Here is a 26,304-nt window from a genome sequence, read left to right on the forward strand (position 1 = left end):
ACCCATGTTAATTGGAGCTCTATTCACAACAGCAAAAAGACAAAGACAGTCTAAATGCCGTTCAACAGAATGAGGGTTAAACAAACTTTGGTACCTACACACAACACTGAATAACAAAGAATTTGCAAAACACCTCATAACATGGAGGACATTAGGCTGAGTGAAATCAGTCAATCACAAAATGACAAATATTACATGAGACCAGTATTGTAAAAAGTTAATAAAAGATTTTCTTGCTAAATGAAACATTCCATTATGGTTACAGGAAAGGTAGGGGTGGAGGGGAAGGAAAATTTAAGTGAAGAGAGGTAAATTCTATTAATTGATAGTACATGGAGTGGATTGCAATCATTGTAATGACAGGAAATGCATAATCTGATGATCTGTTCTCCTCATTTGTTGTTATAGTTAATAGCCATTGAGTTGGATCCCAATTTATGATGACTTCATGCACGAGGGAATCCAACTGTTGGGATCCATACGGTTTCTTTCTTTTTTTTTTTCCTTAGGTATTGAATGATTTATTTATTTATTTGTGAACTGAGTGATAGTTTACATGGGAGACCATTGGCTTTACACCATTGTTTCATTGCAATGATCGCAATCTCCTCCAAGTGTCATCATTCAACAGTATTTGCTTCCATTACCTCTTTTTTTTTTTTTTTTTGAGGGGGTAGGGGTGGGGAGATGTACACAAAAACACTCAAGAATATATAATAATTTAAACAACCAAAGAACACATTCTGCAAGCCTGCCTCCTGGCCGCAAGCTCTCAGTGCCTCTCTTTCCATGAATCTAGGGTCCTCAGCTGCTCCCTCTCTCCATGTCCCCATCTCTGGCTCCATCTCTGGTATTGCTGTTTCTCTGGAAAAGGTCTCGCATTCCACTTGTGTTCTTCTCCCTTGATGGTCCTAGGGTCCTCTGTTTCTGGACTGTAAGATTAACTACTTCCCCGTTACAAAACTTTTACCTTTACAGCTGTGGCAGTTGCAATTAGTCATGATAACAATTACTCACTATTGAATCATATGAATTTTATCCCCATCTCTTTTTACTAGATCCATCTAGACAAGATGAAAACTATTCAGTGGGCACTCGATCTTCTCCTGCACACTCTTAAACTAAACTTGAAAACTTATAAGCCCGTCACTTCATGCCTTTACTGTCCCCTCATTTTATATAAACAATGTCTAAGTTACCCATCCCTATCTAGTCTGTATACAGAGGGAATAGCATTGATACTTGATGTGAAGACAACTTCCCTCTCTGTTGGTATTTTGAGCTACTACATCCATAAATATTGTCAGTTCCAACTCATAGTGACCCTGCACAGGATTTCCAAAGTTGTAAATCTTTACAGGAGCAAAAAGCCTCATCTTTCTCCCGCGGAACAGCTGGTGGTTTCGAACTGCTGACCTTGAAGTTAGCAGTCCGATTCATAACCACTACACTACCATAGTTCCATAAGTATAAGTCAAGTTAATAAAATTGTAGCGATTTACACTCATTTCCCTTATCCAAGAATAGTTTTTTTATCTTCCTCTAGTCGAGTTCTGGTCATAAAGCCATCAAGGCTAGGTCAAATGGGTGCCACCTGCAAGTTTGGGTACTGTTGTGCATCTCCCCTCACTTCATATCAGGTGGATGCTTCACTGAATAGTGTTTCTTTGACTGATTTTCAGAATTTGATCTTCAGGCCCTTCTACATCATCCGTCTTAGTCTGGAAGCTCCCCTGAAATGTGTTCAGCATCGTAGCAACACACAAGACTCCACTGATGGACGGTGGCTGCACATGAGGGGCAACGGCCAGGAATTGAAGCTGGGTCTGCAGCATGGGAGACAAGAATTCTACCACTAAACTGCCCTCATTATCCTCATTCCACCGGTGCAAACAATTAGGATTAGATTAGTCAAGGGGACTCCTCTAAACTCACAAAGGTCAAATTTAGAGTCTATACCGGATCAAGCCAATGAGCAGAGCCACCAGACCATACTGCCTCTTGGAAACCTTCCATGGTCCCCGTCCAACACAAACTTAGTTTCGGCCCCAAGGCTATTACTACCCTCAGTTCTCACACCTCTGAGGTGTTCCCTGGTGAGTATCCTATCTGCTCCCCACCGGAAACTTCTCACATCACTTCGGAAGCTCCCTTTAGGCCCACTTTCCCCCTCCCTCTTGCCTTTCCTAGCTGACTCCTCGTGGTCCAGGGCCATCTCTAAAGACCCTCTTTGGCTCCAGCCTCAGTTTGCGTCTCCTCCCCACTGGTTTGGATGTTCCCCCTCGTTCGTTCTTTCTCTCCCTGCACAGTATGGCTCCTCAGAGGCCATGGGGATGGACAGGAGGCTGACTGACCAGCAGAGTGCCCTCGTGAAAGCCTCAAGGGCTTGTTGGCAAGGGAAGAGCCAGCCTGCTGCCCTGGAGACCCACACAGCAGAGGGTGTTTCAGAATTGCACTGAGATCTGGGGAGCTCAGCCCCTCCCTTCCCTTGGCTTTGGGGTGCTTCCCACGGCCACCCTATTACCTCTGTGAAGGCTGAGGCATGAATAGGCCCGGCTGGGCCAAACTTGCCCTCCTGGCCTGGGCTGCTGCACTCTCCTTGGGCCCCACTGCACGGGGATGCCCGTGACTCATTCTCTCAGCTGCACTATAAACAGGCCCGGCTGTGTGACCTTCTCAGACAGGAAAACAGCAGCTGCTGGTAGCTCCTCCCCTGGAATTCTGGCCACAGAGGATAGGGTTAGACAGGAGTCCCCTGAGACCTAGACCCCAGAACAGTGTGGACTCAGATACCCAAGGGTTGTGCCTCCCCACCAGGCAGGAGCCCTGGTTTTGCTGTGGGATAAGCCCTAGACTGCTAATCACAAGGTCAGCAGTTTAAACCCACCAGCTGCTCTGTGTGAAAAAGATGAGGCTTTCTGCTCCTATAAGGCTATACAGACCCGGAAACCCTATACAGGGTCACTATGAGTCGGAACTGACTCCATGGCACCTAACAACAACCTGGCAAGCAGGAACAGTAGGACCACCGGTAGCCTCCTTGGTAGTGGTGCCCTCCAGCCCACCAGCCCTGCAGGCACACTCTGACCCTCAGGGAGGTGTTCCATGCAGCCTGGGTACGTTTGGAAGCAAAGCAGTTGACGGGAGCTGGCATTCTGGTCCTCAAGCCCTTTCCCCGAGGTGAGTCTTGTCATTAGGTGGTTGGTGTACACACCCAGAGGACTACGCTACCTGTATCAGTCAGGATCCAAGTACCAGTCTGGACAGGTGGACTTAGCAAAGCTGAATTGTTTTCTCACAACCCCAAGCAACTGGGAACCTCCCAGCATATGCCACTAAGAAGGTCCTGTGGTCGGTCACCTTTCTGCTTCACATACCAGCCCTGCCGATGCCCCAAATATGTCACGTGCAGGAGCAAATTCACTAGGCGGAACCCTCTGGTGGGTAATTTTTCCCAGTCCAATGCAATCAGCTGACTGCTTCAGGCTCCCAAAGCTAGGGACAAAACCCAGGGAAGCAAAGAGACAGACTGGCTGGGGCCCTGGGAGATCCTGCTTACCTAGCATCAGGACTCCCCAAGAGCACCGTGGAGAGCGTGCTGACTGTGGTGGAAACAGGGTCTGCTGGGCTGGAATGCCGAGCCCCACCCCTCACTGGAGACATTTGCTTTCCTACTCCTCCCCAAATCCTTTCCCTCACCTCTCCTCTAAGGTATTGAAATAGGGATATTTATTCTGTTCTCTTCAAACTCAAATCCCAGCTCCACTGGGATCGTTTCTTCCTCTGATTTAAATTCAGAATTCAAGGAAATCAAATGGGAAAAGCCCCCAGAGACTGTTTGCATTAAGAAACCTGGCAACATTCTGTTACCTCTTTGCTGTGAGGGTTTCTGCTCAGAACTCTCTATTCCGCCCACACTGACAGGGGTCAGAGTAATGAAGTGGAAAAGACATCTGTGCAAATCTCTAAGCAACCCGCCCCGGATTGTGGGGTGGCCGCCCAAAGACACCGCCTCTGCGGCTGCCCTGTGTTTGCCCGCCAGCCACTGAAGCACATTAAAGTGTTGTGTAAACGTAAAACATTGAGCAAACAGACCCGCGTGCGTTGTCCAGATGTCCTGAGGGAAGGCTGAGGCTCTGCACCCAGGGGATTGCTCCCCATTACGCTGAGTGCTCTACCTACCCCCACCCCACCAATGGGGAGGAACTCCCCTTCTGAGGATGCCTCAGGAACATACAGAGTCACTACTGGTGTTGAACAAGACAACCCAGTCAGCCTGGGAGCCACTCTAGAGAAAAGAATCTCCTCAGGGGCTCTGTAGGGAGACCAGTGAGGAAAAGGCACTTTGCCAACTTGGGTGGGGGCCCTCCTCTCCATCAAGGGGGGTAGCAGTTTACAGTCCCTGGCTATCTTTATTTAGACCACAGCCCATACATCACAAAACCCCTCAAGATCCAGAAAGTCCCCAAATTAAAATTTCCATGGCAATGCGTTCCCCAGATTCCTAGGTTAACATGGAGCGATTATCCACTGCCCCAAAGCAATTGTCAGAAGATCTAATTGATTTAGGAAGCTCCTAAAGGTGACCCTGAAGACTCCTCTGTTCCCCCCCCCCCCCACCAAAAAAAACGAGGACATGGGTGAGAGAGACAGACAGAAAGTCCTTTTGTGTTTCAAACTCTGCTACTCCAGGAGCTAGCTGAGTCTGACAGTTCTGCTTTTTAAAGGCCTGGGTTGTGTCAGATGGGATTCAGCTTTGCTCCGCAGAAGTCTCGGCCAGCCCAAGAACATTGCTCAACAGCCTCTCATTCCCCTTCAGGGTCTGTCCTAGGGAGGGACGGCTGCCAGAGCCCTCATAGGACAGGGGAATGCCCAAGGAGATGCCAGGGTGGGAGATGTGATGGCATAAATAGAGTCGGCCTGTGTAACTAGAGGGTGGGGCTGCAGGATGTGGGGTGAGTAGGTGGGTGTCAGCCCCTGCCTGCAGGCAGGAAGTACTGATTTAGCAGCTTCTTAGAGCCTCTAGATCAGGGGTCAGCAAATTTTTTTCTATAAAGGGCCAGATAATAAATACGCTGTGTAGATTACACATTCTCTGTCAAAACGACTCAACTCTGCCATTGTAGCACAAAAGCAGCCCTAGATAATGCATAAGAAACTGTGTGGCTGCGACCCAATGAAACAGGCATGGGCTGAATTTGGCCTGGAGACAGCAGTTCGCTGACCTTTGCTCTAAACCCAAGAAGAATGAGGACCTTAGAGGACAAGTCACCAGCCTCCCTTAAACAGACACCTGGTAACCAAATGTTTCTAAGGATGATTAGATGATTTCCTCACCTGGTTATTCTATAACCAAATGTTTCTAAGGATGATTAGATGATTTCCTCACCTGGTTATTCTCCAGCCTGTGTGTCCTTTTAGCTCCCAGGGGGAGACTGAGGAGCGTATATGCTGCAGCCATGGTTTTGAACCTCACAGACATATTTTTAGGCAGATGAAAGCAACAGACCGGACCCTCTTCCCAGAAAAACATGCTTGCACTGCGCACACATTCACGCACACAAACACATGCATGCACACATACATAATACACATAACTCTGAACACGCACACCACTCATACATACAAGTACACATACCACACACTTACTTATATATACATCAAACATGGTGCACACACACGCCTCTCATAGATACAAACTCCACACATAAACCACACACATAAATGTACCACACACATATTCACAGGCACACATATGCACACACTGTACACACACAGACACACCACAGAGACACACAATTTTTTGCAAATAATTTCAAGGGGGTACATAGCCGTCCTAAAGCTTATTCATGAATCACCTAGAAACTTAACTCTAGGGCAAGACACTTGCTCTCTCAGAAGAAAGAGCTTATTTCCTTATATGTGAAAGAACTCTTACAATTTTAAAAAAGATAAACACTCTCATAGAAAAATGGGCAAATGGCACAAAGAAGCAATTCACAGAACTAATACAAAGAACTAGTACAGATGTGAGAAAATGTTCCATCGCACTTATAATTAAAGAAATGCAGGAAATTACTGTCAGATTTTCTGTAGTTCACCGGGTCAGAGGATTGGCAAATGGTTAGAACATTGATGATATGGGTGTGGAGAAAATGTCATACATGCTGGTCGGATTGAATCAGCACATATATATAGCCTTGTGGGAAGACAATTTGACAGTACATATGAAAGTTTTAAACATGCTGATCCTGTGGCCCAGAAATTCCACTTCCAAGAATTTATCTCATAGAAACATATGTACATGGATGTTCACCTCAGCAGTTCTCATAAATCAGAAACAAGGGAAATCAACCCAAATGTCTACTAATAAGAAATAAATTATGGTTCATTTCTATTATAGAATTATATGGTATTATCTAAGAATGAAGTAGAGTTCTAAAGTTTAAAATAATTAGGTAGATCACTAAGTATTGACAAGCAAAGATGTCAAAGATATATTAAGTGAAAAAAGTAAGCTGAACAGTATTTTAAAAAAGAGAATAATAGGGTTTTGTTGTTATGTGCCATCAAGTTGGTTCTGGTGCAGAGTGAGCCTGCATAGGGTTTCTAGGCTGTGTTTTTTGATGTTCCTTTTTAATATTTGAGGGAGCAGAAAGCCCTACCTTTCTCCCAGAGTGGCTGGTGGACTCAAACTGCAGACCTTGTGGTTCACAGTCCGGTGCTTATCTTACAGAACCACCTCACACCCAACATTAGTATAAGCAGATTTTTTTTTTTTAAAGCTGGAGAAATATATTCCAAACTGATGAAGGTGGTGGTGGTGGTGGTGGTTATGTGCCACGGAGTTGGTTCCAACGCAAAGCGACCCCGTAGAGGGTTTCTGAGGCTATACATCTTTACAGGAACAGAAAGCCTCATCTTTCTCTGGTGGAACAGCTGGTAGTTTCAAACTACTGGCTCTGAGGTTAACAGCCCCATTCGTAACCACTACACTACCAGAGATGAAGGTAGGCTTATGGAATTTTATAGCCTATAATTTGTAATAAAAACTTTTTTTGTCTTATAATCCTAAGTGGACTCGTGGTGTGGCATTGTAGGATCAGCACTGGACTGTAAACTACAAAGTCAGCAGTTTAAACCCACCAGCTGCTCCTCAGAAACCTTATACAGGGTCACTATGAGTCAGAACCAACTCGACAGCACTTAACAACAACAACAACATAATCCTAAAAAAACAAAAAGCCACATTATGGTCTAATGGTCTAATGTGGGAAGAAAGCAAGCCTGTTGATCTACTTTGGAAAGATTAGTCATTGAAAATGCTGTGGAACAGATTTCTGCTCTGGCATACACAGGGTTGCCGTGAATCAGAATCTACTGGCAACTAATTTGAGCTTTTTGTTTTTTGTTTTTAACTATTGGATAGTTAAGGAACTTTGTTGGCATTGTGGGTTAAGCATTGGGCTGCAAACCTCAAGGTTGACAGTTCACACCTACCAGTGCTTCAATAGGGAAAGATGAGGTGGTCTGCTCCCTAATGATTTACATACAGTCTCTCAATATTTGTAAAACTCAAATCTAAGAATCTCCATTCATGAGGAGAAACTGCACATACTTTTTTTCTCATCAAAACACTTTCTTACGATGACATGGAGAGATGGAGCAGCTGGGGACTTTAGACACAAAGAGGGGCTGTGTGCTGACAACCAGGGTGCAGGTGTGTAGTGTATACCCTTTGGTTGGTTGATGATGCATGGAAGGGATTGGAACCATGGCAATGAAATGATATATGATAGGAAGAATGTAAAACTAATGTTCTCCCATGTAAACTATCACATAATTCACAATAAAACAGTAAAAAAAACCAAAACAGTCTTAGAAATATTCTCAACGTGGTGATACAAAGATGTTGTTGTTGTTGTTAAATGTCATTGAGTCAGTTCTGACTTATAGAGTGACCCTATATAGGGTTTCCAAGGAGCAGCTGGTGGGTTTAAACCACCAACCTTATGGTCAGTAGTTCAGTGCTGATCCCACAGTGCCACACCAGGACAAAGAGAACTTAGGAAATGAGTAAAAGTTTCAACAATTCCAGTTCATGGATGAGAAAAACTCTCGATTTTATTTTCAGTCACATATCTATCGGGAACCTTTTAGTCCTTGTAATACAACAAACAGTATTTTGAAAATGTGCCAAACGCTTATATTTTCTAAAAATGGATGGGACAAAGAGCATGCACTTCTCTTATTCACTGGATATACTTGAGATGATCATGTCTTAGAGTAATTTTTAACATTAAAATGGCTTAGAATTCCTGTTCATGAATAGAATTTAAGAAAATGTTTTTTTCTCCTTCTGAAATTAAGAAGATTTAGTCTCAAAAACCCTAAGGAGAGTTGTTCTCTGTCTTATAGGGTTGCTCTGAGTTAGAATCGACTCAGCGACAGTGGGTGGTATTAGCCAGTTGTTGTAGAGTTGATTCGGACTCATAGCGACACTATGTGTTTCAGAGTTGAGGTGTGCGCTCTAGGATTTTCAATGGCTGATTTTTCACAAACAGACCACCAGGTCTTTCCTTGAGGTGCTTCTTGGGTGGACTCAAACCACCTCAAACAGCCAAACCTATAGTTAGGAGCAGAGAGTGTTAACTATTTGCACTACCAGCAACTCCCTGGTTTGATTTCACCCTGCTTAAAAGTTTCTTGCAGTAACTATGGACTTCATTTGAAAGGCTTTCCTTAAAGGGGGCTCAGGAAAGTTTTGTTGTTTTGTATCCACTAGGCTTTATTACTACAACACATTTCTTCTCTTTATTCGTCATGAAATTCAGAACTACCATGACATAGGTATTGCATGACTCCAATGGTGGGAATGACACCAGGTTTTTACTTTTCATCTTGATGAAAAAAGTTTTCACTTCACACTGTCAAAGAACAAATTCATGACTTGTATTTTACAATTTGCACAACTGACTGGCATGTGTGTACTTTGGACAGTTCTAACCTATTTGTTGCTGTTTCAACATTTTTTTTTCCCTGGGAAGCAGAGAGGGAGGAACAGATAAATGTGTGCATGTGTGTATATATGAGGGGCTTCAAAACATTTATGGGAAAATTCCGTTAACTTTTCATTCCATTTTCCATGAGCTTTTGAACCCCTTCACATATATGTTTGTATGTGTTTACCTACCAGATTTTAAAAAAACTAAAAATGTACCAAAGAGAATGAAGCCAGTTTCGGTGGCACCACCAGAGGTAAGGAAATCGGGGTCCCCAGATTTGTTTGTGTGTGAGCTGCCTGTATATTCATTCACTCCCCAAGCATCCCACACATATCATTTAACATATATTTCACTGAGCTTCCCATTTCCATTATCTAGACCTAGATGCTAGTTAATCCTTCTTGCCAGTATAGAGCTAATAAAGCAAAGCATAGGCAGGGCAGACAGAAAGACACTGGATGCTCCAGAAATCCCATTATGAGGTATAGATCCTAAAGATGGAAACAAACTAAGTGTCCATCAGAGGAGGAATGCACAAACTATGGTATATACACATATGGAATATTACACAGCATTAAAGAATAACAACGAATCTGTGAAACACCTCATAACATAAATGAACCTGGAGGACATTATTCTGAGTGAAATAAGCCAATCACAAAAGGAAACTATTGTATGAGACGACTATTAGCAAAAGTTAAGAAAAGGTCTATGCACCGAAGAAAGCATTCTTTGATGGTTACCAGGAATGGGAGGGGAAGGGAAGGGAAATCCCTAACTAGATAGTAGACATATATTAACTTGAATGACAGTAAAAGCTGTATACAATAAGGACGGAAGGCTCAGCACAGCAGGACCAAAGCAAAGGAAGACACCGGGAGGTATGCAAGAGTAAAAGGCAACAATGGTAAATACTATTACATACACAATCCTGTAATAACAATAATTTACAAGTAGATATATAGGCAGATATGTAAGGTATGGGATGGCTCATGGGCTAAGACCCACGAATATAGGTTTGGCTTAGGATATTTCTACATAGGTGTTTGTATGTGCTTCAAATATGGACAGGCATAAAGTAGAGCATACTTGTTAGTTTGATACAAACTTGTTAGTCATAACCCAAAACTTTGAGGGATGGAGATACTGGGCTTAAAGGCTTCGGATCATAGTCTTGGGGGATATCTGAGTCAATTAGCACAACACAGTCCACAAAGACAATGTTTTATATTCTACAATGTACCTTGGTGAGTAGCAACTAGGGACTTAAAAGTTTGTAAATGGCCATCAAGATACAACTATTGGTCTCTTCCCATGCATAGCATAGAAGAGCGCAGAAAATCAGAGACTTAAGGAAACAATTGGTCCAAAGTACTAATGCATACATAAACCAGAGTCTCCAACAGCCTGAGACCAGAAGAACCCTCTACAACACTGATACAAGAGACCAAATAAAACAGACAGATGAAAATTCTGGCACCCTGAACTTCACAAGAAAGGTTAGAGAGGTAGGTGGAGAGGCAGAGTAGGGATAGCAAAACAAGGAGGTGAATGGCTGACCAGACGAGGCTTGACCATCTAGTGACCAGCTCTGGCAGCGGAGGGAGGCCTAGCAGAGCAGATTCACAAGGCTGTCAAGAAAGATACAATTTCTTCTTTTTCTCCATGCTTCCCTGGTAACCAGAGATATGGCCAGCTCCCAACCTCATCCATCCCCAGAGCTCAGACCCCTGCTCTCTGGGAGTTCAGAACCTTGTAGTTGGGAGCTGCACTAGTGTGAAGTGGGGGCCAGCTGTGCCACTTGGTTTGTCACTTTGGTGCCTGGCTTCAGGTGGGCTCAGCTCCAGACCTACAAAACCCACAGAGCCACTAGACCAGCCACCAACTAGTTTCCCTACCCCCAGCTTCCCTGAAGTCCTAACAGACACTAGAACCAGATCCATCAAAGGTCCCACAAACTACTTCCAGAGTGAATGCCCTGAACATAGATAACATCAAGGCCCACAGGAATTCCATCTAGTACCAGGAACTCTGCTGTCACATCCCTTACACAACCACCTCATTAGCTCTGGAATTGCAGGACCCCACCAGAGATTTCTCCCCTCCGGGTACAACAACTGCACTATTTGCTTTTACAAGTAGGACAACTCTACAATGCCCTAGAGACAAAAAACAATTTTAGCTCACACAAAGAAACAAGAAAGACTGGCTCAAACAAATGACCAAGACACCCAGACAGAAAACATTTCTGAAGAAAAACTAAGAAAATTAACTGAAAAAGAATTCAAAACAATGATACCAAAACAAAAAAATTAGGTACCTTCAAAGGATCAACACAAAGATGGAGGAAAACCATGAGAACACAATAAAAACTTTAGAATTCAAGAAAATCATTAAAACAAGAACAAACAGACAAAATAAATACAAATTTGGAAACAATACAAAACCTACAATTAGAAATCCAGAAGATTAATACTAAGACCACAGAAATGGACAATACATTGAAAGGGCAAAGGAATAGCTGCAAAGCAGTGGAAACCTGAATTAGTGAACTTAAAGATAAATCCCTCAATGCTAGTATGCCAAAACAAAAATCAGAAAAAAATATGAAGAAAGCCTAAGAGTTACAGGAGACACCATGAAGAAGAAGAACTTACGGGTGATTAGAATTCCAGAACAGGAAGAGACAAGCACAGATAAAATTGTCAAAGAGTTGTTGGAAGAAAATTTCCCTAACATCCTGAAAGATAAGAAGAAAAGCATACAAGAAGTTGAATGAACCCCAAACAGAATAGATCCCAAAAAGAAAATCACCAAGACATATCATAAACTTTCCAAAATCAAAGATAAGGAAAGACTTCTGAGAGCAGCTTGAGAAAAATAAAAAGTTACCTACAAAGGAGAAGCAATAAGACAACGCTCTGATTTCTCAGCAGAAACCATGTAGGCAAGAAGGCAATGCGATGGCATATACAAAACTCTGAAAGAAAAAAACTGCCAACCAAGCAAAGCTGTTCCTCAAATATAACAGCAAAATCAGGACATTTCCTGATAAACAGAAATTAAAAGATTTGTAATGACCAGAGCAACTTTACAAAAAAATGCTAAAGGGTGTTCCTAGGACTGAGAACCAACAACAGCAGACAACCACCTAAGATTACCGCACATGACAACACCACCCAGAACTTAATCCAGATATTGAAGTATTTAAAGTAAAACAAACTTACAAGACTGAAAATAGGGATCCAGAGATATCAATGTATAATGAAGTCAACTACAAAGGAAAAAGAGGGAATAGTGTAGATACAGAATGTCCAAATGGTAAGGAAGTCAAGCAGATTTCAAGATAAAAAAGACTGTAGTAAGCAGGGGAAAAGTAACAATTTACAGGTTAGTCTCAAGAAAATGAATATACCTGTACATCAAACTTTTTTAAAAAATGGAAAATCAAAAAGATTTCGTAAACATTCACAAAACAGAAATTAAAATGAAAAGAAAATCTAAACACAAAATGAACTCAGCATAGAAAATTATGTGGGGTAAAGAATTCAGCAGCACCACTCACGCATATACACACACACACATACAAAACAACACACAAACATACAGAAAATGACAGCAATCAATTCTGATCTGTTGATAGTTAACACTGAATGTAAATGGATTACATGTACCAGTCAAGAGACATAAAGAGCAGAATGATTACGAACACAGGATCCTTCAATATGCTGTCTACAAGAGCCACATCAAAAAGATGGAGACAGACTAAATGCCCATAAGCAGAATGGTTAAATTAACTTTGGTATATACACACGATGGAATACTACAAAACGTTCAAGAATTAAGGATGAATCTGTGAAACACCTCACAACATGACTGAACCTGGAGGACATTATGAGTGAAATTAGTCAATCACAGAAGGACAGACCTTATATGAGACCAATGTGGTAAAAAGTTAAAAATAAAAAAAAGTTTTATTGATAAAATAAACAATCTATTATGGTTAGAGGGGTATTATTCATGGGCTAGAGGTGACAGAGCAGATAATATACAACAAGAGGGAGGGTAGCAGAGAAAAGATGAAGGTACCAGGAGACACAGGGAGGAATGAAATAGTTAAAGTGAAAGGAGGTAAATGTTGTTTACTGTTGGTACATGCAGGGGATTGTAACCATGTAATGAAGCACAGTATATAATTTGTTGAATGTAAAACATGATCTGCTCTGTAAATCTTCATTCAATTCACAATAAAAAGTTTTTAAAAAAAGAAGCCCAGATACCTCCAGGATCCCTCAAAGCTAAGTAATAGTATAACTGCTGACCCAGGGGAATCGGAAACCAAGTGCACTGCAAATAATAACAGTGTTATGTCATAAAAACGGTTCATGGTATCTTCTGAGGTGGGACATTCCTACTTGAAAAGACATACAGACTAACCCGGAATGGGCAGAAGAACAGAAGGTACTTTTGAAAGAAAGACCAGCAGACAAAAAGCAGACTGTTTGGCTGTTAAGAGTATCAAGCAAGCTGTTTGCCTTGGAGTCATCTAGGCAAGAAAAGTCAGCCTATCAGGAAAAACCCCTCTACGTCTAAAACTCACAGGGAACACATGACCAGCCTAGTATGCTCACTGGTGATTGCCCTGGTCTACTTATGAGTGGAAGTGGAGGAAATGCAGCAATGAAGACATGGGCTGAGTTCGGCCATGTTCCACTGACACCTGTTGACCTTGAGATAAAAGAGAGAAGAGGAAGGGCTGGCTGGTCCAAAGTTTAAGGAGATGTGTGAACTCCCATGTTCATGGACACTGGCCTAGCCACTGGGGGCTAGAGGTGAGAGTGAAGCGGCCAACTGGTCTGAAGTAAGGGGAAGCGTGTGAGAACTGCCAAATTTGTAAATAGTACCCATCTGATCTAGGTTAGATGACTAGCTGGCTAGAACTCTACCAGATGAAGATAAAGAAGTTTGATATACTGGGAGCAAGCTTAAATTGCTACAATTTGTTGAACTGGGCCTTTGCTTATGGATGCAGTTGCTCAAAGTTCCAACCGAAATGGAAGGATTCTTCCTACCATGGATCAAGCTTGTTTCCTCAGTGTACTGGGCTAATAGGGACGGGCAACTTAGGTACTGGCTATCAAAAATGGGGGGCTACACCAGAGATGGAGACAGAGATGAGGACATGGAGAGACAGAGCAGCTGAGGACTCTAGACTCATGAAAAGAGAAAGGTTGAGTGCTGGCGGCCAAAAGGCAGGTTTGCAGAATGTGTCCTTTGGTTGTTTAAACAATTATATTTTCCTGAGTGTTTTTGTGTACATTTCCCCAAAAAATACACACAAAAACCCAGAAAATAGAAGCAAATACTGTTGAAGGATGATGCACGGAGATTGTAATCATTGCAATGAAATTATGAGTGAAAAACCGATGTTCTCCCATATAAACTATCACTCAATTCACAATAAAAATTTTAAAAGAAAAGAAAACATGGGGGCTATTAAAGGCACGAAGTTTCTGGCTTACAAACTTTCACAAGTGTGCTTAGTTTCAGACCGAGAAGGGTAAGGTAGAATCCGCACTGAACAGTTTTCCTCCTTTCCAGATGGATCTGCTGAAAGGGCATGGGGGGTTAATGGTGACAGGATTTTATGATTTAATGGTGAGTAATTTGGTATCAGGATTAATTGTGATAGTCACAACTGTAACTGTAGGAGATGTATAACTAAAAGGGGGGAGTAGTTAAACTTCCATTTCAGAAAGAGAGGGCCCCAGGACCATTAAGAAGGAAGAACATGAGTGGAGCATGAGATCCTACCTAGAAAAGGAGAGGCAGAGGGGATGACATGGAGAGATAGAGCAGCTGAGGCCCATGAACTCTAGGCCCATGAACTGAGAAACGCTGTGTGTCTGTGGGTAGGAGGCTGGCTTGCAAAATGTGCCCTTTGGACACTGAAATGAATGTATATTTTTTATTTTGTATGTATATATTTAAAAAAAAAAAGCAACCCAAAACCAAAAACAGGTTCGTGGGTAAAGTGAGTTAGGCCAGACCTCCCTATTGGACAGAAGTCTTTCCTACTCTGTACTTTAACAAGATCCAGCTCTGAATGGCACCCTTACCTGGACCATGCAAGACTATGGAGAACACCCTCCTACCTACAGTGCCAACACTTTTTAAAACTTTCTTTCTTTTAATATTTTACTGTGAATTGAGTGAAGGTTTACAGAGCAGATTATCAGTTTTACATTCAACAAATCATAGACTTCGTTTCATCTTGATTGCGATTCCCTCAATGAAACATCACTTATTCCACATTCCCCCTGTGTTTCTTGTTTCCATTCCTCCTTCTTTCCCCATCCTGGGACCCTCTAATGTGTCCCTTTTAGAGTAGTTGGCAATGGAAGCAGGGCACTGTCTAGCTCTGGTCTTAGGGTCCTGGAGACTGATGTTCACATGGCCCATTAGGCCACTGGATTGAGTGTTTCCAACCATCTCCAATTCTCATTGCTCTTCTTTCCTCCAAACAAGCAGGCACTATTACTTGCACCTTAGATGGCTGCTCATCAACTTTTAAGATCCCAACTGCTACTCATCAAAGTAGGAAAGCAAAACATTGTGTTTGTGGACTATGTTATGCCAATTAGCCATTGTTGCTGTTGTCAGGTGCCATCGAGTCAGTACCGACTCATAGCGACCCCATGCACAGCAGAACTTAACAGTGTCCGATCCTGGGCCAATCTCACTACTGCTGCCACACTTGAGTCCATCAATGATGCTACCTGGCTGATCCATCTTGTTGGGGGTCTTCCACTTTTTCTCCAACCCTCCATCTTACCAAGCATGATATCTTTCTCCAGCGACTGTTCCCTCCTGACAATATGTCCAAAGAATGAGAGACGAAGTTTAGCCATCTTGGCCTCCAAGGAGCACTCTGGCTGCACTTCTTCCAAAACAAATCTATTGGTTCTTTGGCAAATTAACCATTATGTCCTCTGATTTTATTTCTGCCAACCTGTGCCTTCTTTTAGCCTCTCCTACCTCAAAAGGAAGCACATTTTGTGGCCTTCTGGAGCTCATGGTAAGGGGTTGCTCAGCACCCTGAAAAACAACCTCTCCCTTCCCAGAAGGGCTCTTGTGTGTCCTGGTATTTAGAAACCCTCGTATCTTAGAAAAATAAGAGAGGCAGCAGCACATGTGTCCTCCCTTGAGCTTGCCCTTTAATTCTGGACAAAGACAAAGATTAAGGGCTGGGGTAATTCCAAGGAATTCCCAAAACCTGTTTTTAGGTTGCACAGTTAGCCAGAGTTCTTAGGGACCTTGGTGATGGCTGCCATGGAAAATAAAGAAAAAAAAAGTGGGTGGCAGCTTTTTTTCCCCTCAGCTCCTGTCATCCCTGGGCAATGGCTAGTGAGCTGGGCGGAGATGTGGCCTCTCTGAAAGCTATATTCTTCTGCCTTCAGGCCTGCCAGTCTCCCCAGTTTAAGGTGTCATGACCTGGCTTTGCTGCCAGGCCAGCTCACCAACAGCCCCCATGACCACTTGGGAGGCCTATGAAAGCAAGAAAAGAAAGTGAGGCCAGTAAAAGTTGCCTCAAATTCCCCAGTAGATAACTGAATGAGACAATTTCTTACGGAAACCAGCACTTACTGTGAGTGAAGTGAAGGTCATGCACATCCCACCAAAGCCATTGAGAGACAGGGAGATGAAGATGAGCACAGAGAGAGCTGTAGGGAAACAGAACTCTCATGAGGGGACCACAGATGAGCATCACGAGACCAGAGCCTGCCCTGTACCCTGCATACAGCAGGCACCCAATAAAAGTCAGTGGAATGAATGGCAACCCACTGGGGGCAGGTGGTGGTTGGTAAGTGTTGTCAAGTCAGTTCTGACTCATAGGACCCTGTATAGGGTTTCTGAGTAGTGGCTGGTGGGTTTGAACTGCTGAGCTTACAGTCAGCAGTTCAATGCTTATCCTACAGCGTCACACCAGGACCCCCAGCAGAGGTTAGTGACTGACAATTGAGGAGGTAGAACTGACTCTTCCCCACCCTTCTCCTTCAGCTGATTTCATAGAGCTTGGGCTCTTGCAAAGATACATTCCTGTTCTGCTTTATCTGCCAACCTCAGCAGCAAGCAAGAAGCATGAAGAAGCTGCCTGACTCAAACCTAAAATGCAGGTACCTGAAAGTTGGTAGATGAGCGTGGCCAAGATTCTGGGGAAGCACAAGTCCTATTTTGGCATTTGTTCTAAAAATCCTTGAAGGAACAACTCCACCTGAGCAGACTGAGGTTCAGGGGACAAAATCAGGTGGCTTCTAAGCCATCTTTAAGTTACTGGCCTGGGCTGATACAAGAGGACTTGGCTCATGCAAAGAGAACAACCATGCAGCCAGCCTGGTTCTGGATCATTCCTCAAGCTAGCATCATGAGACCATCAGGGGCAGGCCTGGCTTGGCAAACATCCTGGGTACCTCTCTCTTACCCAGCCACCTGTTTGAGGTACACAGCTGAGTACTGGTCTAACAGATTCCCTTCTAACTTGAGCAGCTTCTGAGAACAGGTGGGCCTGGGAACACTGCTGGGTCACCTCTCCCCATCCCGAAACAGCGTGAGAGATGCAAGTACTCACAGTTTGGGTTACTTGCTCCATATGCAATCATCAAGCAGGAGACTGCAAAGCAGGCACTAAAGGCAATAAAAAAATAGTACTTTATTATTGTTGTTGTTATTAGTATCATTTTGTAATATTTACTAAATGTCAGAGACGGAGAAATTTACATACATTCTTTCATTTAACTGAACAACATCCTAAGGCATATGACTGGCCCCATTTTACAGATGGGAAAAATCAAACTCAGAGGATTCATGAATTTCTCTAAGGTCTTCTAGATAGTAAGTGGCTAAGCTGGAATTCAAGGGGGTACTACTGGTGGAGTAGTAGGTTATGCGTTGGGCTGCTAACCACAAGATCAGTAGTTCAAATCCACCAGGCTTTCCACAGGAGAAAGAGAAGGCTTTCTGCTCCCATTTACAGCCTCGGAAACTCTATACAGAGCTGTCCAGAGTCAAAAGCAACTCAATGGCATACAACAACAACAACAACAAGCTGGAACTCAAACCCTAAAGGCTAATCTCATAAATACCCCACTGCTCTGTCCCTCCCACCCCAGGCTGCAGGGGGTACCACTCCTTCCTTAGGCTCCTCTGCCCACTTAGCCAGGGCATGGCAGTGTCCACTGGGCACCAGGAGAGAACAGCTGCTCCCCAAGCCCTTCCACTTGGGTCTACCCTAGAAACTAAGGCCTCTTCAGCTTGAAAGAAGGACTCTGGTCCCATCTGCTACCTTCCCAGAAGCATCACTCCTTGCAACCCACTGCCCTGAAGAGTCAATGCCAATGGGACCTGGGTGGGGGACTATGGCCTGAGAGGGCCAGCAGCTTGGTGAAGTGACCCTGGACCTGGCAGACTGCAACTGTATAGAGCTGGGACATACACTCCAGAGGGTGAACAAGATGCTCCATTAGGATGCCACGGGTAGGTCAAATCTTAAGGCTTCTATTTGATCATTTAAATTTGTTTTTCATTTGTTTGTTTTTATTTCTGCATATGCATTTGTGTTTTAGTGAATTATTTAATGTCTCTTCTAGCCATAGTTTGTAACTCCCACCAACAATATTTTTGTCCTGCTGGGAAGAGAAGGGTGGGAGAAGAAACTGACAGGATGTCATGATTCAGCTGTGGGTGTTAACAGAGTTCACTGTAATAGTAAACACGTGAAACTCTAGCATGGGTTTAAATGAGCCATAGTAGACGCAGAAGACGAGGATTTCACTACCATCAGAGAAGTGATGGCGGTTATGCGCCGTGGAGTCGGTTCCGACTCATAGCGACCCTGTACAGGGTTTCCGAAGCTGTAAATCTTTACGGGAGCAGAAAGCCTCATCTTACTCCCATGGAACAGCTGGTAGTTTCAAACTGCTGACCTTGTGGTTCACAGCCCGATTCATAACCACTACACTACCATCAGAGAAGAGGAACCAGGAATGGAGCATATCCTTTGGTCTTTGAGGTCCCTGAACATTGAACCTCCTTGACCCAGGGCCAGAGAGCAGTGACACCGGAAGCATGGCAGAGGAACAGCAACAGCAGGACCAAGAATCAGAGCACGAGAAGGAGCAGTGGACTTCCTAGCCCATGAAGCCGGCAAGGCTGAGTGGGCAGGAAGCTTGCTTGTAGAATGGGGTGCTTCCCGGCACTTGAGTGTGGGAGCTAAGTTTGCTGACCCATGGAGCTAGAGTCCAATCAATGCCTTTAGGCTGAGGCTTACAGTGGAGTGGTGTGTCTATGGGCATTTATCAATGGCCGGTGTGGTACTGTCGGATCAACACTGAACTGTGAATCACAAGGTTGACAATTCAAACCCACCAGCTGCTTCTTGGAAACAGGGTCTCTATGAGTCGGAACCAACTGGACAGCACTTAACAATAACTGAAACAACTGTGCCCTGCACATTTCGGACCCCAAACTGTAACCTATTAACTTCCCTGATAAACCCCATAACTGTGGGTATGGTGTCTGAGTTTTCTGGATTATGGAACCCAGTTGAGATGAGAGGGCTGGAGAGGAATGGTTGGGGCTTTTAATTTTTGCAGCATTCATTATAAAGCACATAAAGCAGTAAGAATGATGTGTATATGCAATTTATAATTTCACATATAGAAATTATTTATATAGAAAGTTGTTAAATGTCATGGAGTTGGAACAACGGTTCGAAATCATAGTGACCTTGTATAGGGTTTTCAAAGCTTTAGATCTTTTGCGGGAGCAAAAAGACTCATCTTTCTTTCTCCCACAGAGAAGCTAGTGGGCTCCATCCTCCAATCTTGTGGTTCACACTCCAGCGCTTATCCTATGGAGCCACCATGCTCCCTTACATCAAAGGTACATGTTTGATTTTTTTGGGCAGAGATACACAGTCAAAAAGATTTGGAACAGCAACAGATATTGGTAATGTTGCATTAACATAGTTGTTGGAACCGACAGAACTGTACAGGTAAAAAACGCCACCTTGGCAAATGTTGTGTTTTATATATTGTTGTTGTTGTTAAGCCAGTTCCAACTCATAGTGACCCTGTATATGGTTTCCGTGGAGTGGCTGCTGGTGAGTTTGAACCGCCAACCTTTCGGCTCAAACCAAGCTTGCAGTTGAGTGCTTATCATACAGTGCCAGACCATGACTCCAATGATTATCTTTGTAATTCAAAAAGAAAGGAGCTTTGGAAACTGGTGTTCTAAAATGACAAATAACTCTAGATCTTCCCAGGTACAGCTGAGGTCCCATACCTTCTCTATGCAATATTGGCACCTGGTGTGTATCACAGTACCTACAGATTCTAGGGCAGGTGGATGAACATTTGGGGAGCTCCACAGTGTACCTGAGAGCAGTGCCAGCATTCCCACAGTGAGGAATTCATCCCAGAGGATCCACCTGGCCTCCCCTGCCCCCAGGAACCTGCACTGACCTGCCCAGCAGCCGGAGTTTCCTCGGACCATACTTGTCCATAACGATGCCCAGGGGCAGGGTGATGGCACTGAGCAGGAAGGAGCCCACGGTGAAGGCCAAGTTTAGCATCTCATCCTGGGCCTTGCAACTGAGCCAGCCATTCATCCAGGCCACCTCCTCGTGGTCCTGCTCTGCTGTGCTTCCCATGGTGCCATTGGTGACATTCTCTGTGTATGAAGGGAAAGGCAAACATGACCCCCGGCATCCGGGCAGGGGTTCCCAAAGGTCAGAGGGGCAAGTGCACATTCAGAGTCACCCCACTGGGAATGCCGGGGCTGGATCAGACTGTCCCATAGCAGATGTAGCCACCTGTTTGGTCCAAGCCCCCTGGAGTCATAATGCAGAGCTTCTTAACTTTCGTGTGGATCACAGAACCTTGTTCAGGAAAACTCAATCAATAAAGCTGTGCTAACATGATTCATATCATTATTATACCACATTATACACCTGAAAAAGGGTTTTATTGGCAAATGTGTGTTATGCTTTAAAAGAAAGCTATACTCCTGTTTTCCAAAAAACGCACCCCAAGTCTTGACCACAATTTCACGGGCTTCATGTGTCTGTCCCTTGAGTCCCGGGGCGGGGGGCAGTTCCCATGAAAGAATAACCTATGCCTGAGAATACTGGCCTCTGAGTCCAACTCCAAGTCGGCTAGAACTTTCTCCACAGCATAGCCCGTGGGAACAGACCCTAGTCAGGAAGGATGAAGACCCTTGGTCACTCAAGAAAGCACTGCTGGTTTCACTACAGGGCCCTGCTTCTCCCCGGTCAGTCTGTGGAAGGACCAGTGGGCTGCCTCCCTCCTTTACTGCTGAGTACAGTTCTCCAACACAGTCCATATGCCATTGATAATGTCACGTCACAGCATCAACCACTACACATACTGTGCCTTAGAAGCTCTTCTGGAAAGAGTATTTTTGCTTCTGTTTTTAAGTTGTTGTTAAGTGTCGTCGAGTGGGTTCTGACCCATTGTGACTCTGTATAGGGTTTCCAAGGAGCGACTGGTGAGCTTGAACCACCAACCTTGCAGTTCAAGCGGCTTTACAGTCTGGCGCATTAACCCACAGTGCCACACCAGGACTCCTCTGTTTTTAAGTAGAACCAACTTATTTGCTGTCACTTGAGGTGCTTTCTGTGGCCACACCCAGACCCTCCTTAGATGCTGACCCTCCTGTCCTGGAGTGTCAGCCTGGCTTGTGTTGCAATCTCAGGCTTACTGGGTCCCTCCAAAGTCCACCCTGCACCATGACAACCACAAAAGGGGAGGAAAAAGTGCTGTGGCAGCTGAGAGCGGGCGGGTGGGGCACAGGCGGGAGGCTCAGAGGAGGAAGGCGGCTCTCCTCACTGGGGCTGCTAGTTAGAGATGCTGACTAACTCTGGAGAAATGGGAACAGCCTCTGATTAGACATGAGGTCACACCAGGATAGTCAAGGAAATACTTCTCTTCAGATAACAGCAGCTCCTGATTGTGCCCCTCACGTGCCAGGGCCATAAAGCTGAGGTTTGCAAAGCCCGGGCCTCCCAGGGCTGCCCCAAGGTCACAGAAAAGGGTGTCCTTTGGGTGAGTCATTCCCTATGTCACCCCTGAGCAGCAAGCCCTGCTACGCTGATTGATGGTGTGGTGCTGAGACCCAGCCTTTAGGTTCCAAAGTTGGTTCCTTCCATGTCCTACTTGTGTAGCCTTTCGAGAAGTGATTCAGTCTCGGCCTCTGTCTGATAATGGGCTTAAAACAACAGCAACTTCCTTCTGGAGTTTTGGAGGAGATTAACAAGCCAAACGCAATAATATTCCACAGCTCATGGGCAGAGACGGTGCTCAAAAAATAATAGTACACAGGGATTATTATTACTATTATTGAAAGTATGAAATGGAAATTGGCTGACAGCACCCAAAAAACACACTCACTGCCATCGAGTCGATTCCAAATCATTGTTGGATTTTGTTAAGTGCCATCGATTCTATTTCAACTCATTGCAACCCTAAACAACAGGGCTTCCAAGACTACAAATCTTTACTGGAGCAGACAGCCTCATTTCCCAAGGATCCTCTGATGGGTTTGAACTGCTGATCTTTTCATTTGGATTAGCAGCCCAATGACTAACCTACAGCACCATCAGGGGTTGGCGGCACAGCCAGGTATAACAGTACCTGGGAGCACAATTCTATTAACCTGAGTGTTTGGGAACAATGGTATGTGTGGATTCTCCTATGGGCTATCGGGCTATGAGCCCTTAAAAAGACAGCGGCTGCATTCTAGAGACTGGGAGCCCCCAGCACCTGGCTCACAATGCTTGTTTACTGAATGAATGAAAACAATGGAACCAAATCACAATGGCCAAAAGGATCAAGAGAAGAAAGGAAATGGGACATGTGGCACCATGGTGAAGATTGTTATTGTGAAGTGCCATCAAGTCCATAGTGACCCAGTATAGGGGCTTCCAAGGGGCAGCTGGTGAGCTTGAACCACTGACCTGGCAGTTCAAACTGACTTTGCAGTCTCATGCATTAGCCCACAGCACCACACCAGGACTCACTCCATGGTGAAGATAGAGAGGATTTAAGGAGATTATAGACACAAGGACAACCACCTGAAGCTACACAAACAAAAGCCTTAACATGCCAGATTTCCCTCACTTCCTTTCGGTTTTCCGTAAGAGGCTCCACCTCGCTGGCAGCCAAACCACAGGGTCAACAGGGTCCTGGAGCCCATGCAGCTTCAGCTGGGGACTGTTACACCCCCTGCCTTGACTGACAGGCCTGAGCTTCGTGTCCACTCCAGGTGCCTTCTGGAAAGGAGAGCTGCTTCACAGGTTGGAGCTGGTTTCAGAAGTAGCTCTGCCAGCAGCAACAGGAACTGGCCCTCAGGTGGGGGATGGAGTTGGCACAGCCATGGCAGTTTCCAGGTCGGTGTGCAGATAGAAGCAAGCCAGCTCAGAAGGGACAGGAGTCAGCAGATGGGGGTGGGGGGTGGGGGATGGGAAGGGCCTGAACCACAGGTTTATGAGGACTACGGTGGCTGTACCAATTTAGAACTCGGGGCCTAGAATGGTGCAGGGAGTTTCCAGGGTGGGGAATGGAGAATGAGCAGCACTCTATGCGGGAGAAACGTCATGGGGTCCCCCAACTCTCCCAGAGAACAACCACAGTTGAGACCCTAAATCGGTAACTTCACTCTTTCAAGAGAAAACTAAAGCTTAAGGCCACGCACCCAAGGCAAGTCTCCATGACAAGCTAGGATGGAGTTGGAAATGTCTTCAGTTGTTTAGAGATCTGGTCACCCCTGTAACTAGCCACGATCTGGGGACTTACTCAGAGAGGTCAGGGTGGAGAGAAGGGTACCTGTTCTTCCTTCATACACAAGGTACCCCGGGGAGCTTGCACTGTAGGCACAAGCCTTACCTCCCTAAACAAATTCCTGCCAGCAGGGCCACCCGGTCTGCTGCTCTGGGCAGTGAGGACCATCTGCAGATGAGCAGGCAGCTGATGAGCTGCTACACTTGTCTTCTCATTGAGCAATGACGCCAAGAGTGTCTCTTGCTCCTGGAAGGAAGCAAACGCTTGGTGTGCCCAGGACTTAGTTGCAGTACAGCACACTGGAACAACCAGAGTCAGCAGATGCCCAAACACAGTCCCACCCAGACTTCTCCACTTTCGGCTCCACCTGGGTCACTGAGACACAAACAGAGCAGCACCCAAGAAGGGCCAAGTCTGTGGGAGAGGGTCTGCTGCTTCCGGCCTAAAGCTCAGCCCTCCTCCAGCCCAAGCTTCCCTGTTCTCACCTGCATCTGTTTAGTATAAACAGATGCCTCTGCCCTGGGCAGCTAGAGCAGCCCAGCCAGGCAGGGATGGTGAAACAAGAAGACAGACAAGGAGCTGGTGTAGCTGGAGTGTGCGGAGAACAGGAACACAGCTGCTTAGGGGCAGACCTAGGGCAGGGAAGGAGAACAATGCCTTGCACTGTTTGCCCCACTCACAGAAGACTTGCAGGCACACACAGTCCAGGGAAAGCAAGGGAGGGAAGGGGGTGCCTGGACCCCACTCAGGCACTGGCAAGTCCCTAGGTCAAAGAAGGGGTTTCCCTTCCCACTCATTGTTCCTGGGAAACAAAGGGAACAAGGAACCTGCAGAATAGCTGCCTGAAGATGCTTGAAAAGGAGCAAGGGTGGGGTGCCTGGCTGGGGGCCCCTCTGTATTCCCTTCTCTGAGTAGCTGCATACTGAGCCCTCCAGGGGGTGAGGCCCAGCCCCAGGATCTCCTGTCTCTCTCCAACCCTTAGTCTATCCGGCAACAGGAAGCAGCATCTCAGTCCAGCAGGGGAGATGTGGGTGAGAGGTCGGCCTCAGGCCCAGTGCAAACAAATGGCAGGACCCCACCTGCTATCGTGGCCACAGCAGTGACTGATGTGTGCTGGCCCTGCGTTCGCTCAACGTTGCTCGATCTCCTTGTTTCATTTAGCCCCCCTTCCCTGCCACTGTCCACATTGCTGGGTGGCTCAGAGCAGGCAAGCCGCTTGCCCCAGGTCTTGAAGATGGTACGTGAGAAATTGGGATTTAGATCCAAGCTGTGGATCCTGCACTTCTTGCCTATAACTAAGCTTCAGGCTGACCCTGATGCTTCAATGCAAGAGAATGAAGACAGCAAAAGGCTCTGTCATAATGTGAGGGGCAATACCAGCCGACCCTTCCTATTACCCAGTGAGAATGGGATGGCTCCAAGACGCCCCACAGGGTTCTGGAAGCCAACCTAAGCTAGACAGAGTTTTGGGGGGGGGGGGGGCACCAAGATGTCAGGTGGAGCCTGCAGGTGTGGGCAAGGGAAACTACATTCTGAAATGTGAAGACAGGAAGGGTGGTGGGGAGAGCCAAGGGCACTTGCCCCTCCCTATAACACACCTGAGACTGTGGGCACAAGGCTGTAAACCCTTTTGCCCAGCTACAGAATTCCTTTCTTTTTAAATAAACTGGAAGGAAAAAAAATAGTACAATCATATTCACAGCCACAAAAGTAAAAGGACAGACTTTCAAATGCTATAAACCACTGGCTTCTGCGTGTGGGAAGGACCATAAAAGGGAACACCTCAGAGCAGTGGTCAATGTCCCTGGTCCACACCTGCAGCCTGGGCCCACCTTCCCCTCTCAGGGATGCAGGGCCACCTCTCTGCTGTGTTTGAGGGTCTGCCCCACAGACAGGGTGATTGCATGAGTCAAGAGCTCAGAGCTGAGATCTGTCTGTATGTCTGGCCGGACTTCTCACCTTTATAATTCCCTACGGCAGTTCTGCAGGAGAAAGATGAGACGTTCTGCTCCCATAAAGACTGACAGCTTTGGAAACCCTATCCAGGGTTGCTGTGAGTCGGAACTGACTCCACGGCACACCATCATCACCACCACCACCACCACCATCACCTCCAACATTCCTCGTCAGCCCAGAATGGCAAAAAAAAAAAATCCAAATCTAATTCCAACATGTGGTCACCTTTGTATGCTGCAGAGTAGAACTGTGCGCCACAGGATTTTTCAAAGGCTGTGACCGACTTTTCAAAATTGATAGGCCTGTCTTTGGAGGCACCTCTGGGTGGGTTCGAACTGCCAACGTTTTGGTTAGTAGTCGAGTGCTTAACCACTTGTGCCACACTCCAGAATGTGGCAATCCTTCAACAATTCCTACGTCCCTCACAGATAAATCTTAAGCTCTCCACTGTCTCCAAACTTTGTTCCTGCCCTGAGAATAAAATC

The 26,304-nt window shown here is 45.3% G+C and overlaps 1 protein-coding gene across 2 annotated transcripts in view; it reads right to left on the reverse strand.

The window, feature by feature from the left end:
• SLC43A2 (solute carrier family 43 (amino acid system L transporter), member 2) overlaps positions 1–26,304 on the reverse strand; it is a 54,018-nt gene that overhangs the window by 22,710 nt on the left and 5,004 nt on the right. For both annotated transcript variants that reach the window (XM_006863229.1, XM_006863228.1), the window contains 3 exons: positions 20,528–20,735; positions 17,635–17,690; positions 16,653–16,729 (listed from right to left, as the gene is read on the reverse strand). In XM_006863229.1, the coding sequence (XP_006863291.1) occupies positions 16,653–16,729; positions 17,635–17,690; positions 20,528–20,735 (341 nt within the window). The remainder of the gene's footprint in view (positions 1–16,652; positions 16,730–17,634; positions 17,691–20,527; positions 20,736–26,304) is intronic.

The sequence above is a fragment of the Chrysochloris asiatica genome, unplaced genomic scaffold, assembly GCF_000296735.1.
Source record: "Chrysochloris asiatica unplaced genomic scaffold, ChrAsi1.0 scaffold00054, whole genome shotgun sequence".
NCBI classification, from domain to species: Eukaryota; Metazoa; Chordata; class Mammalia; order Afrosoricida; family Chrysochloridae; genus Chrysochloris; species Chrysochloris asiatica.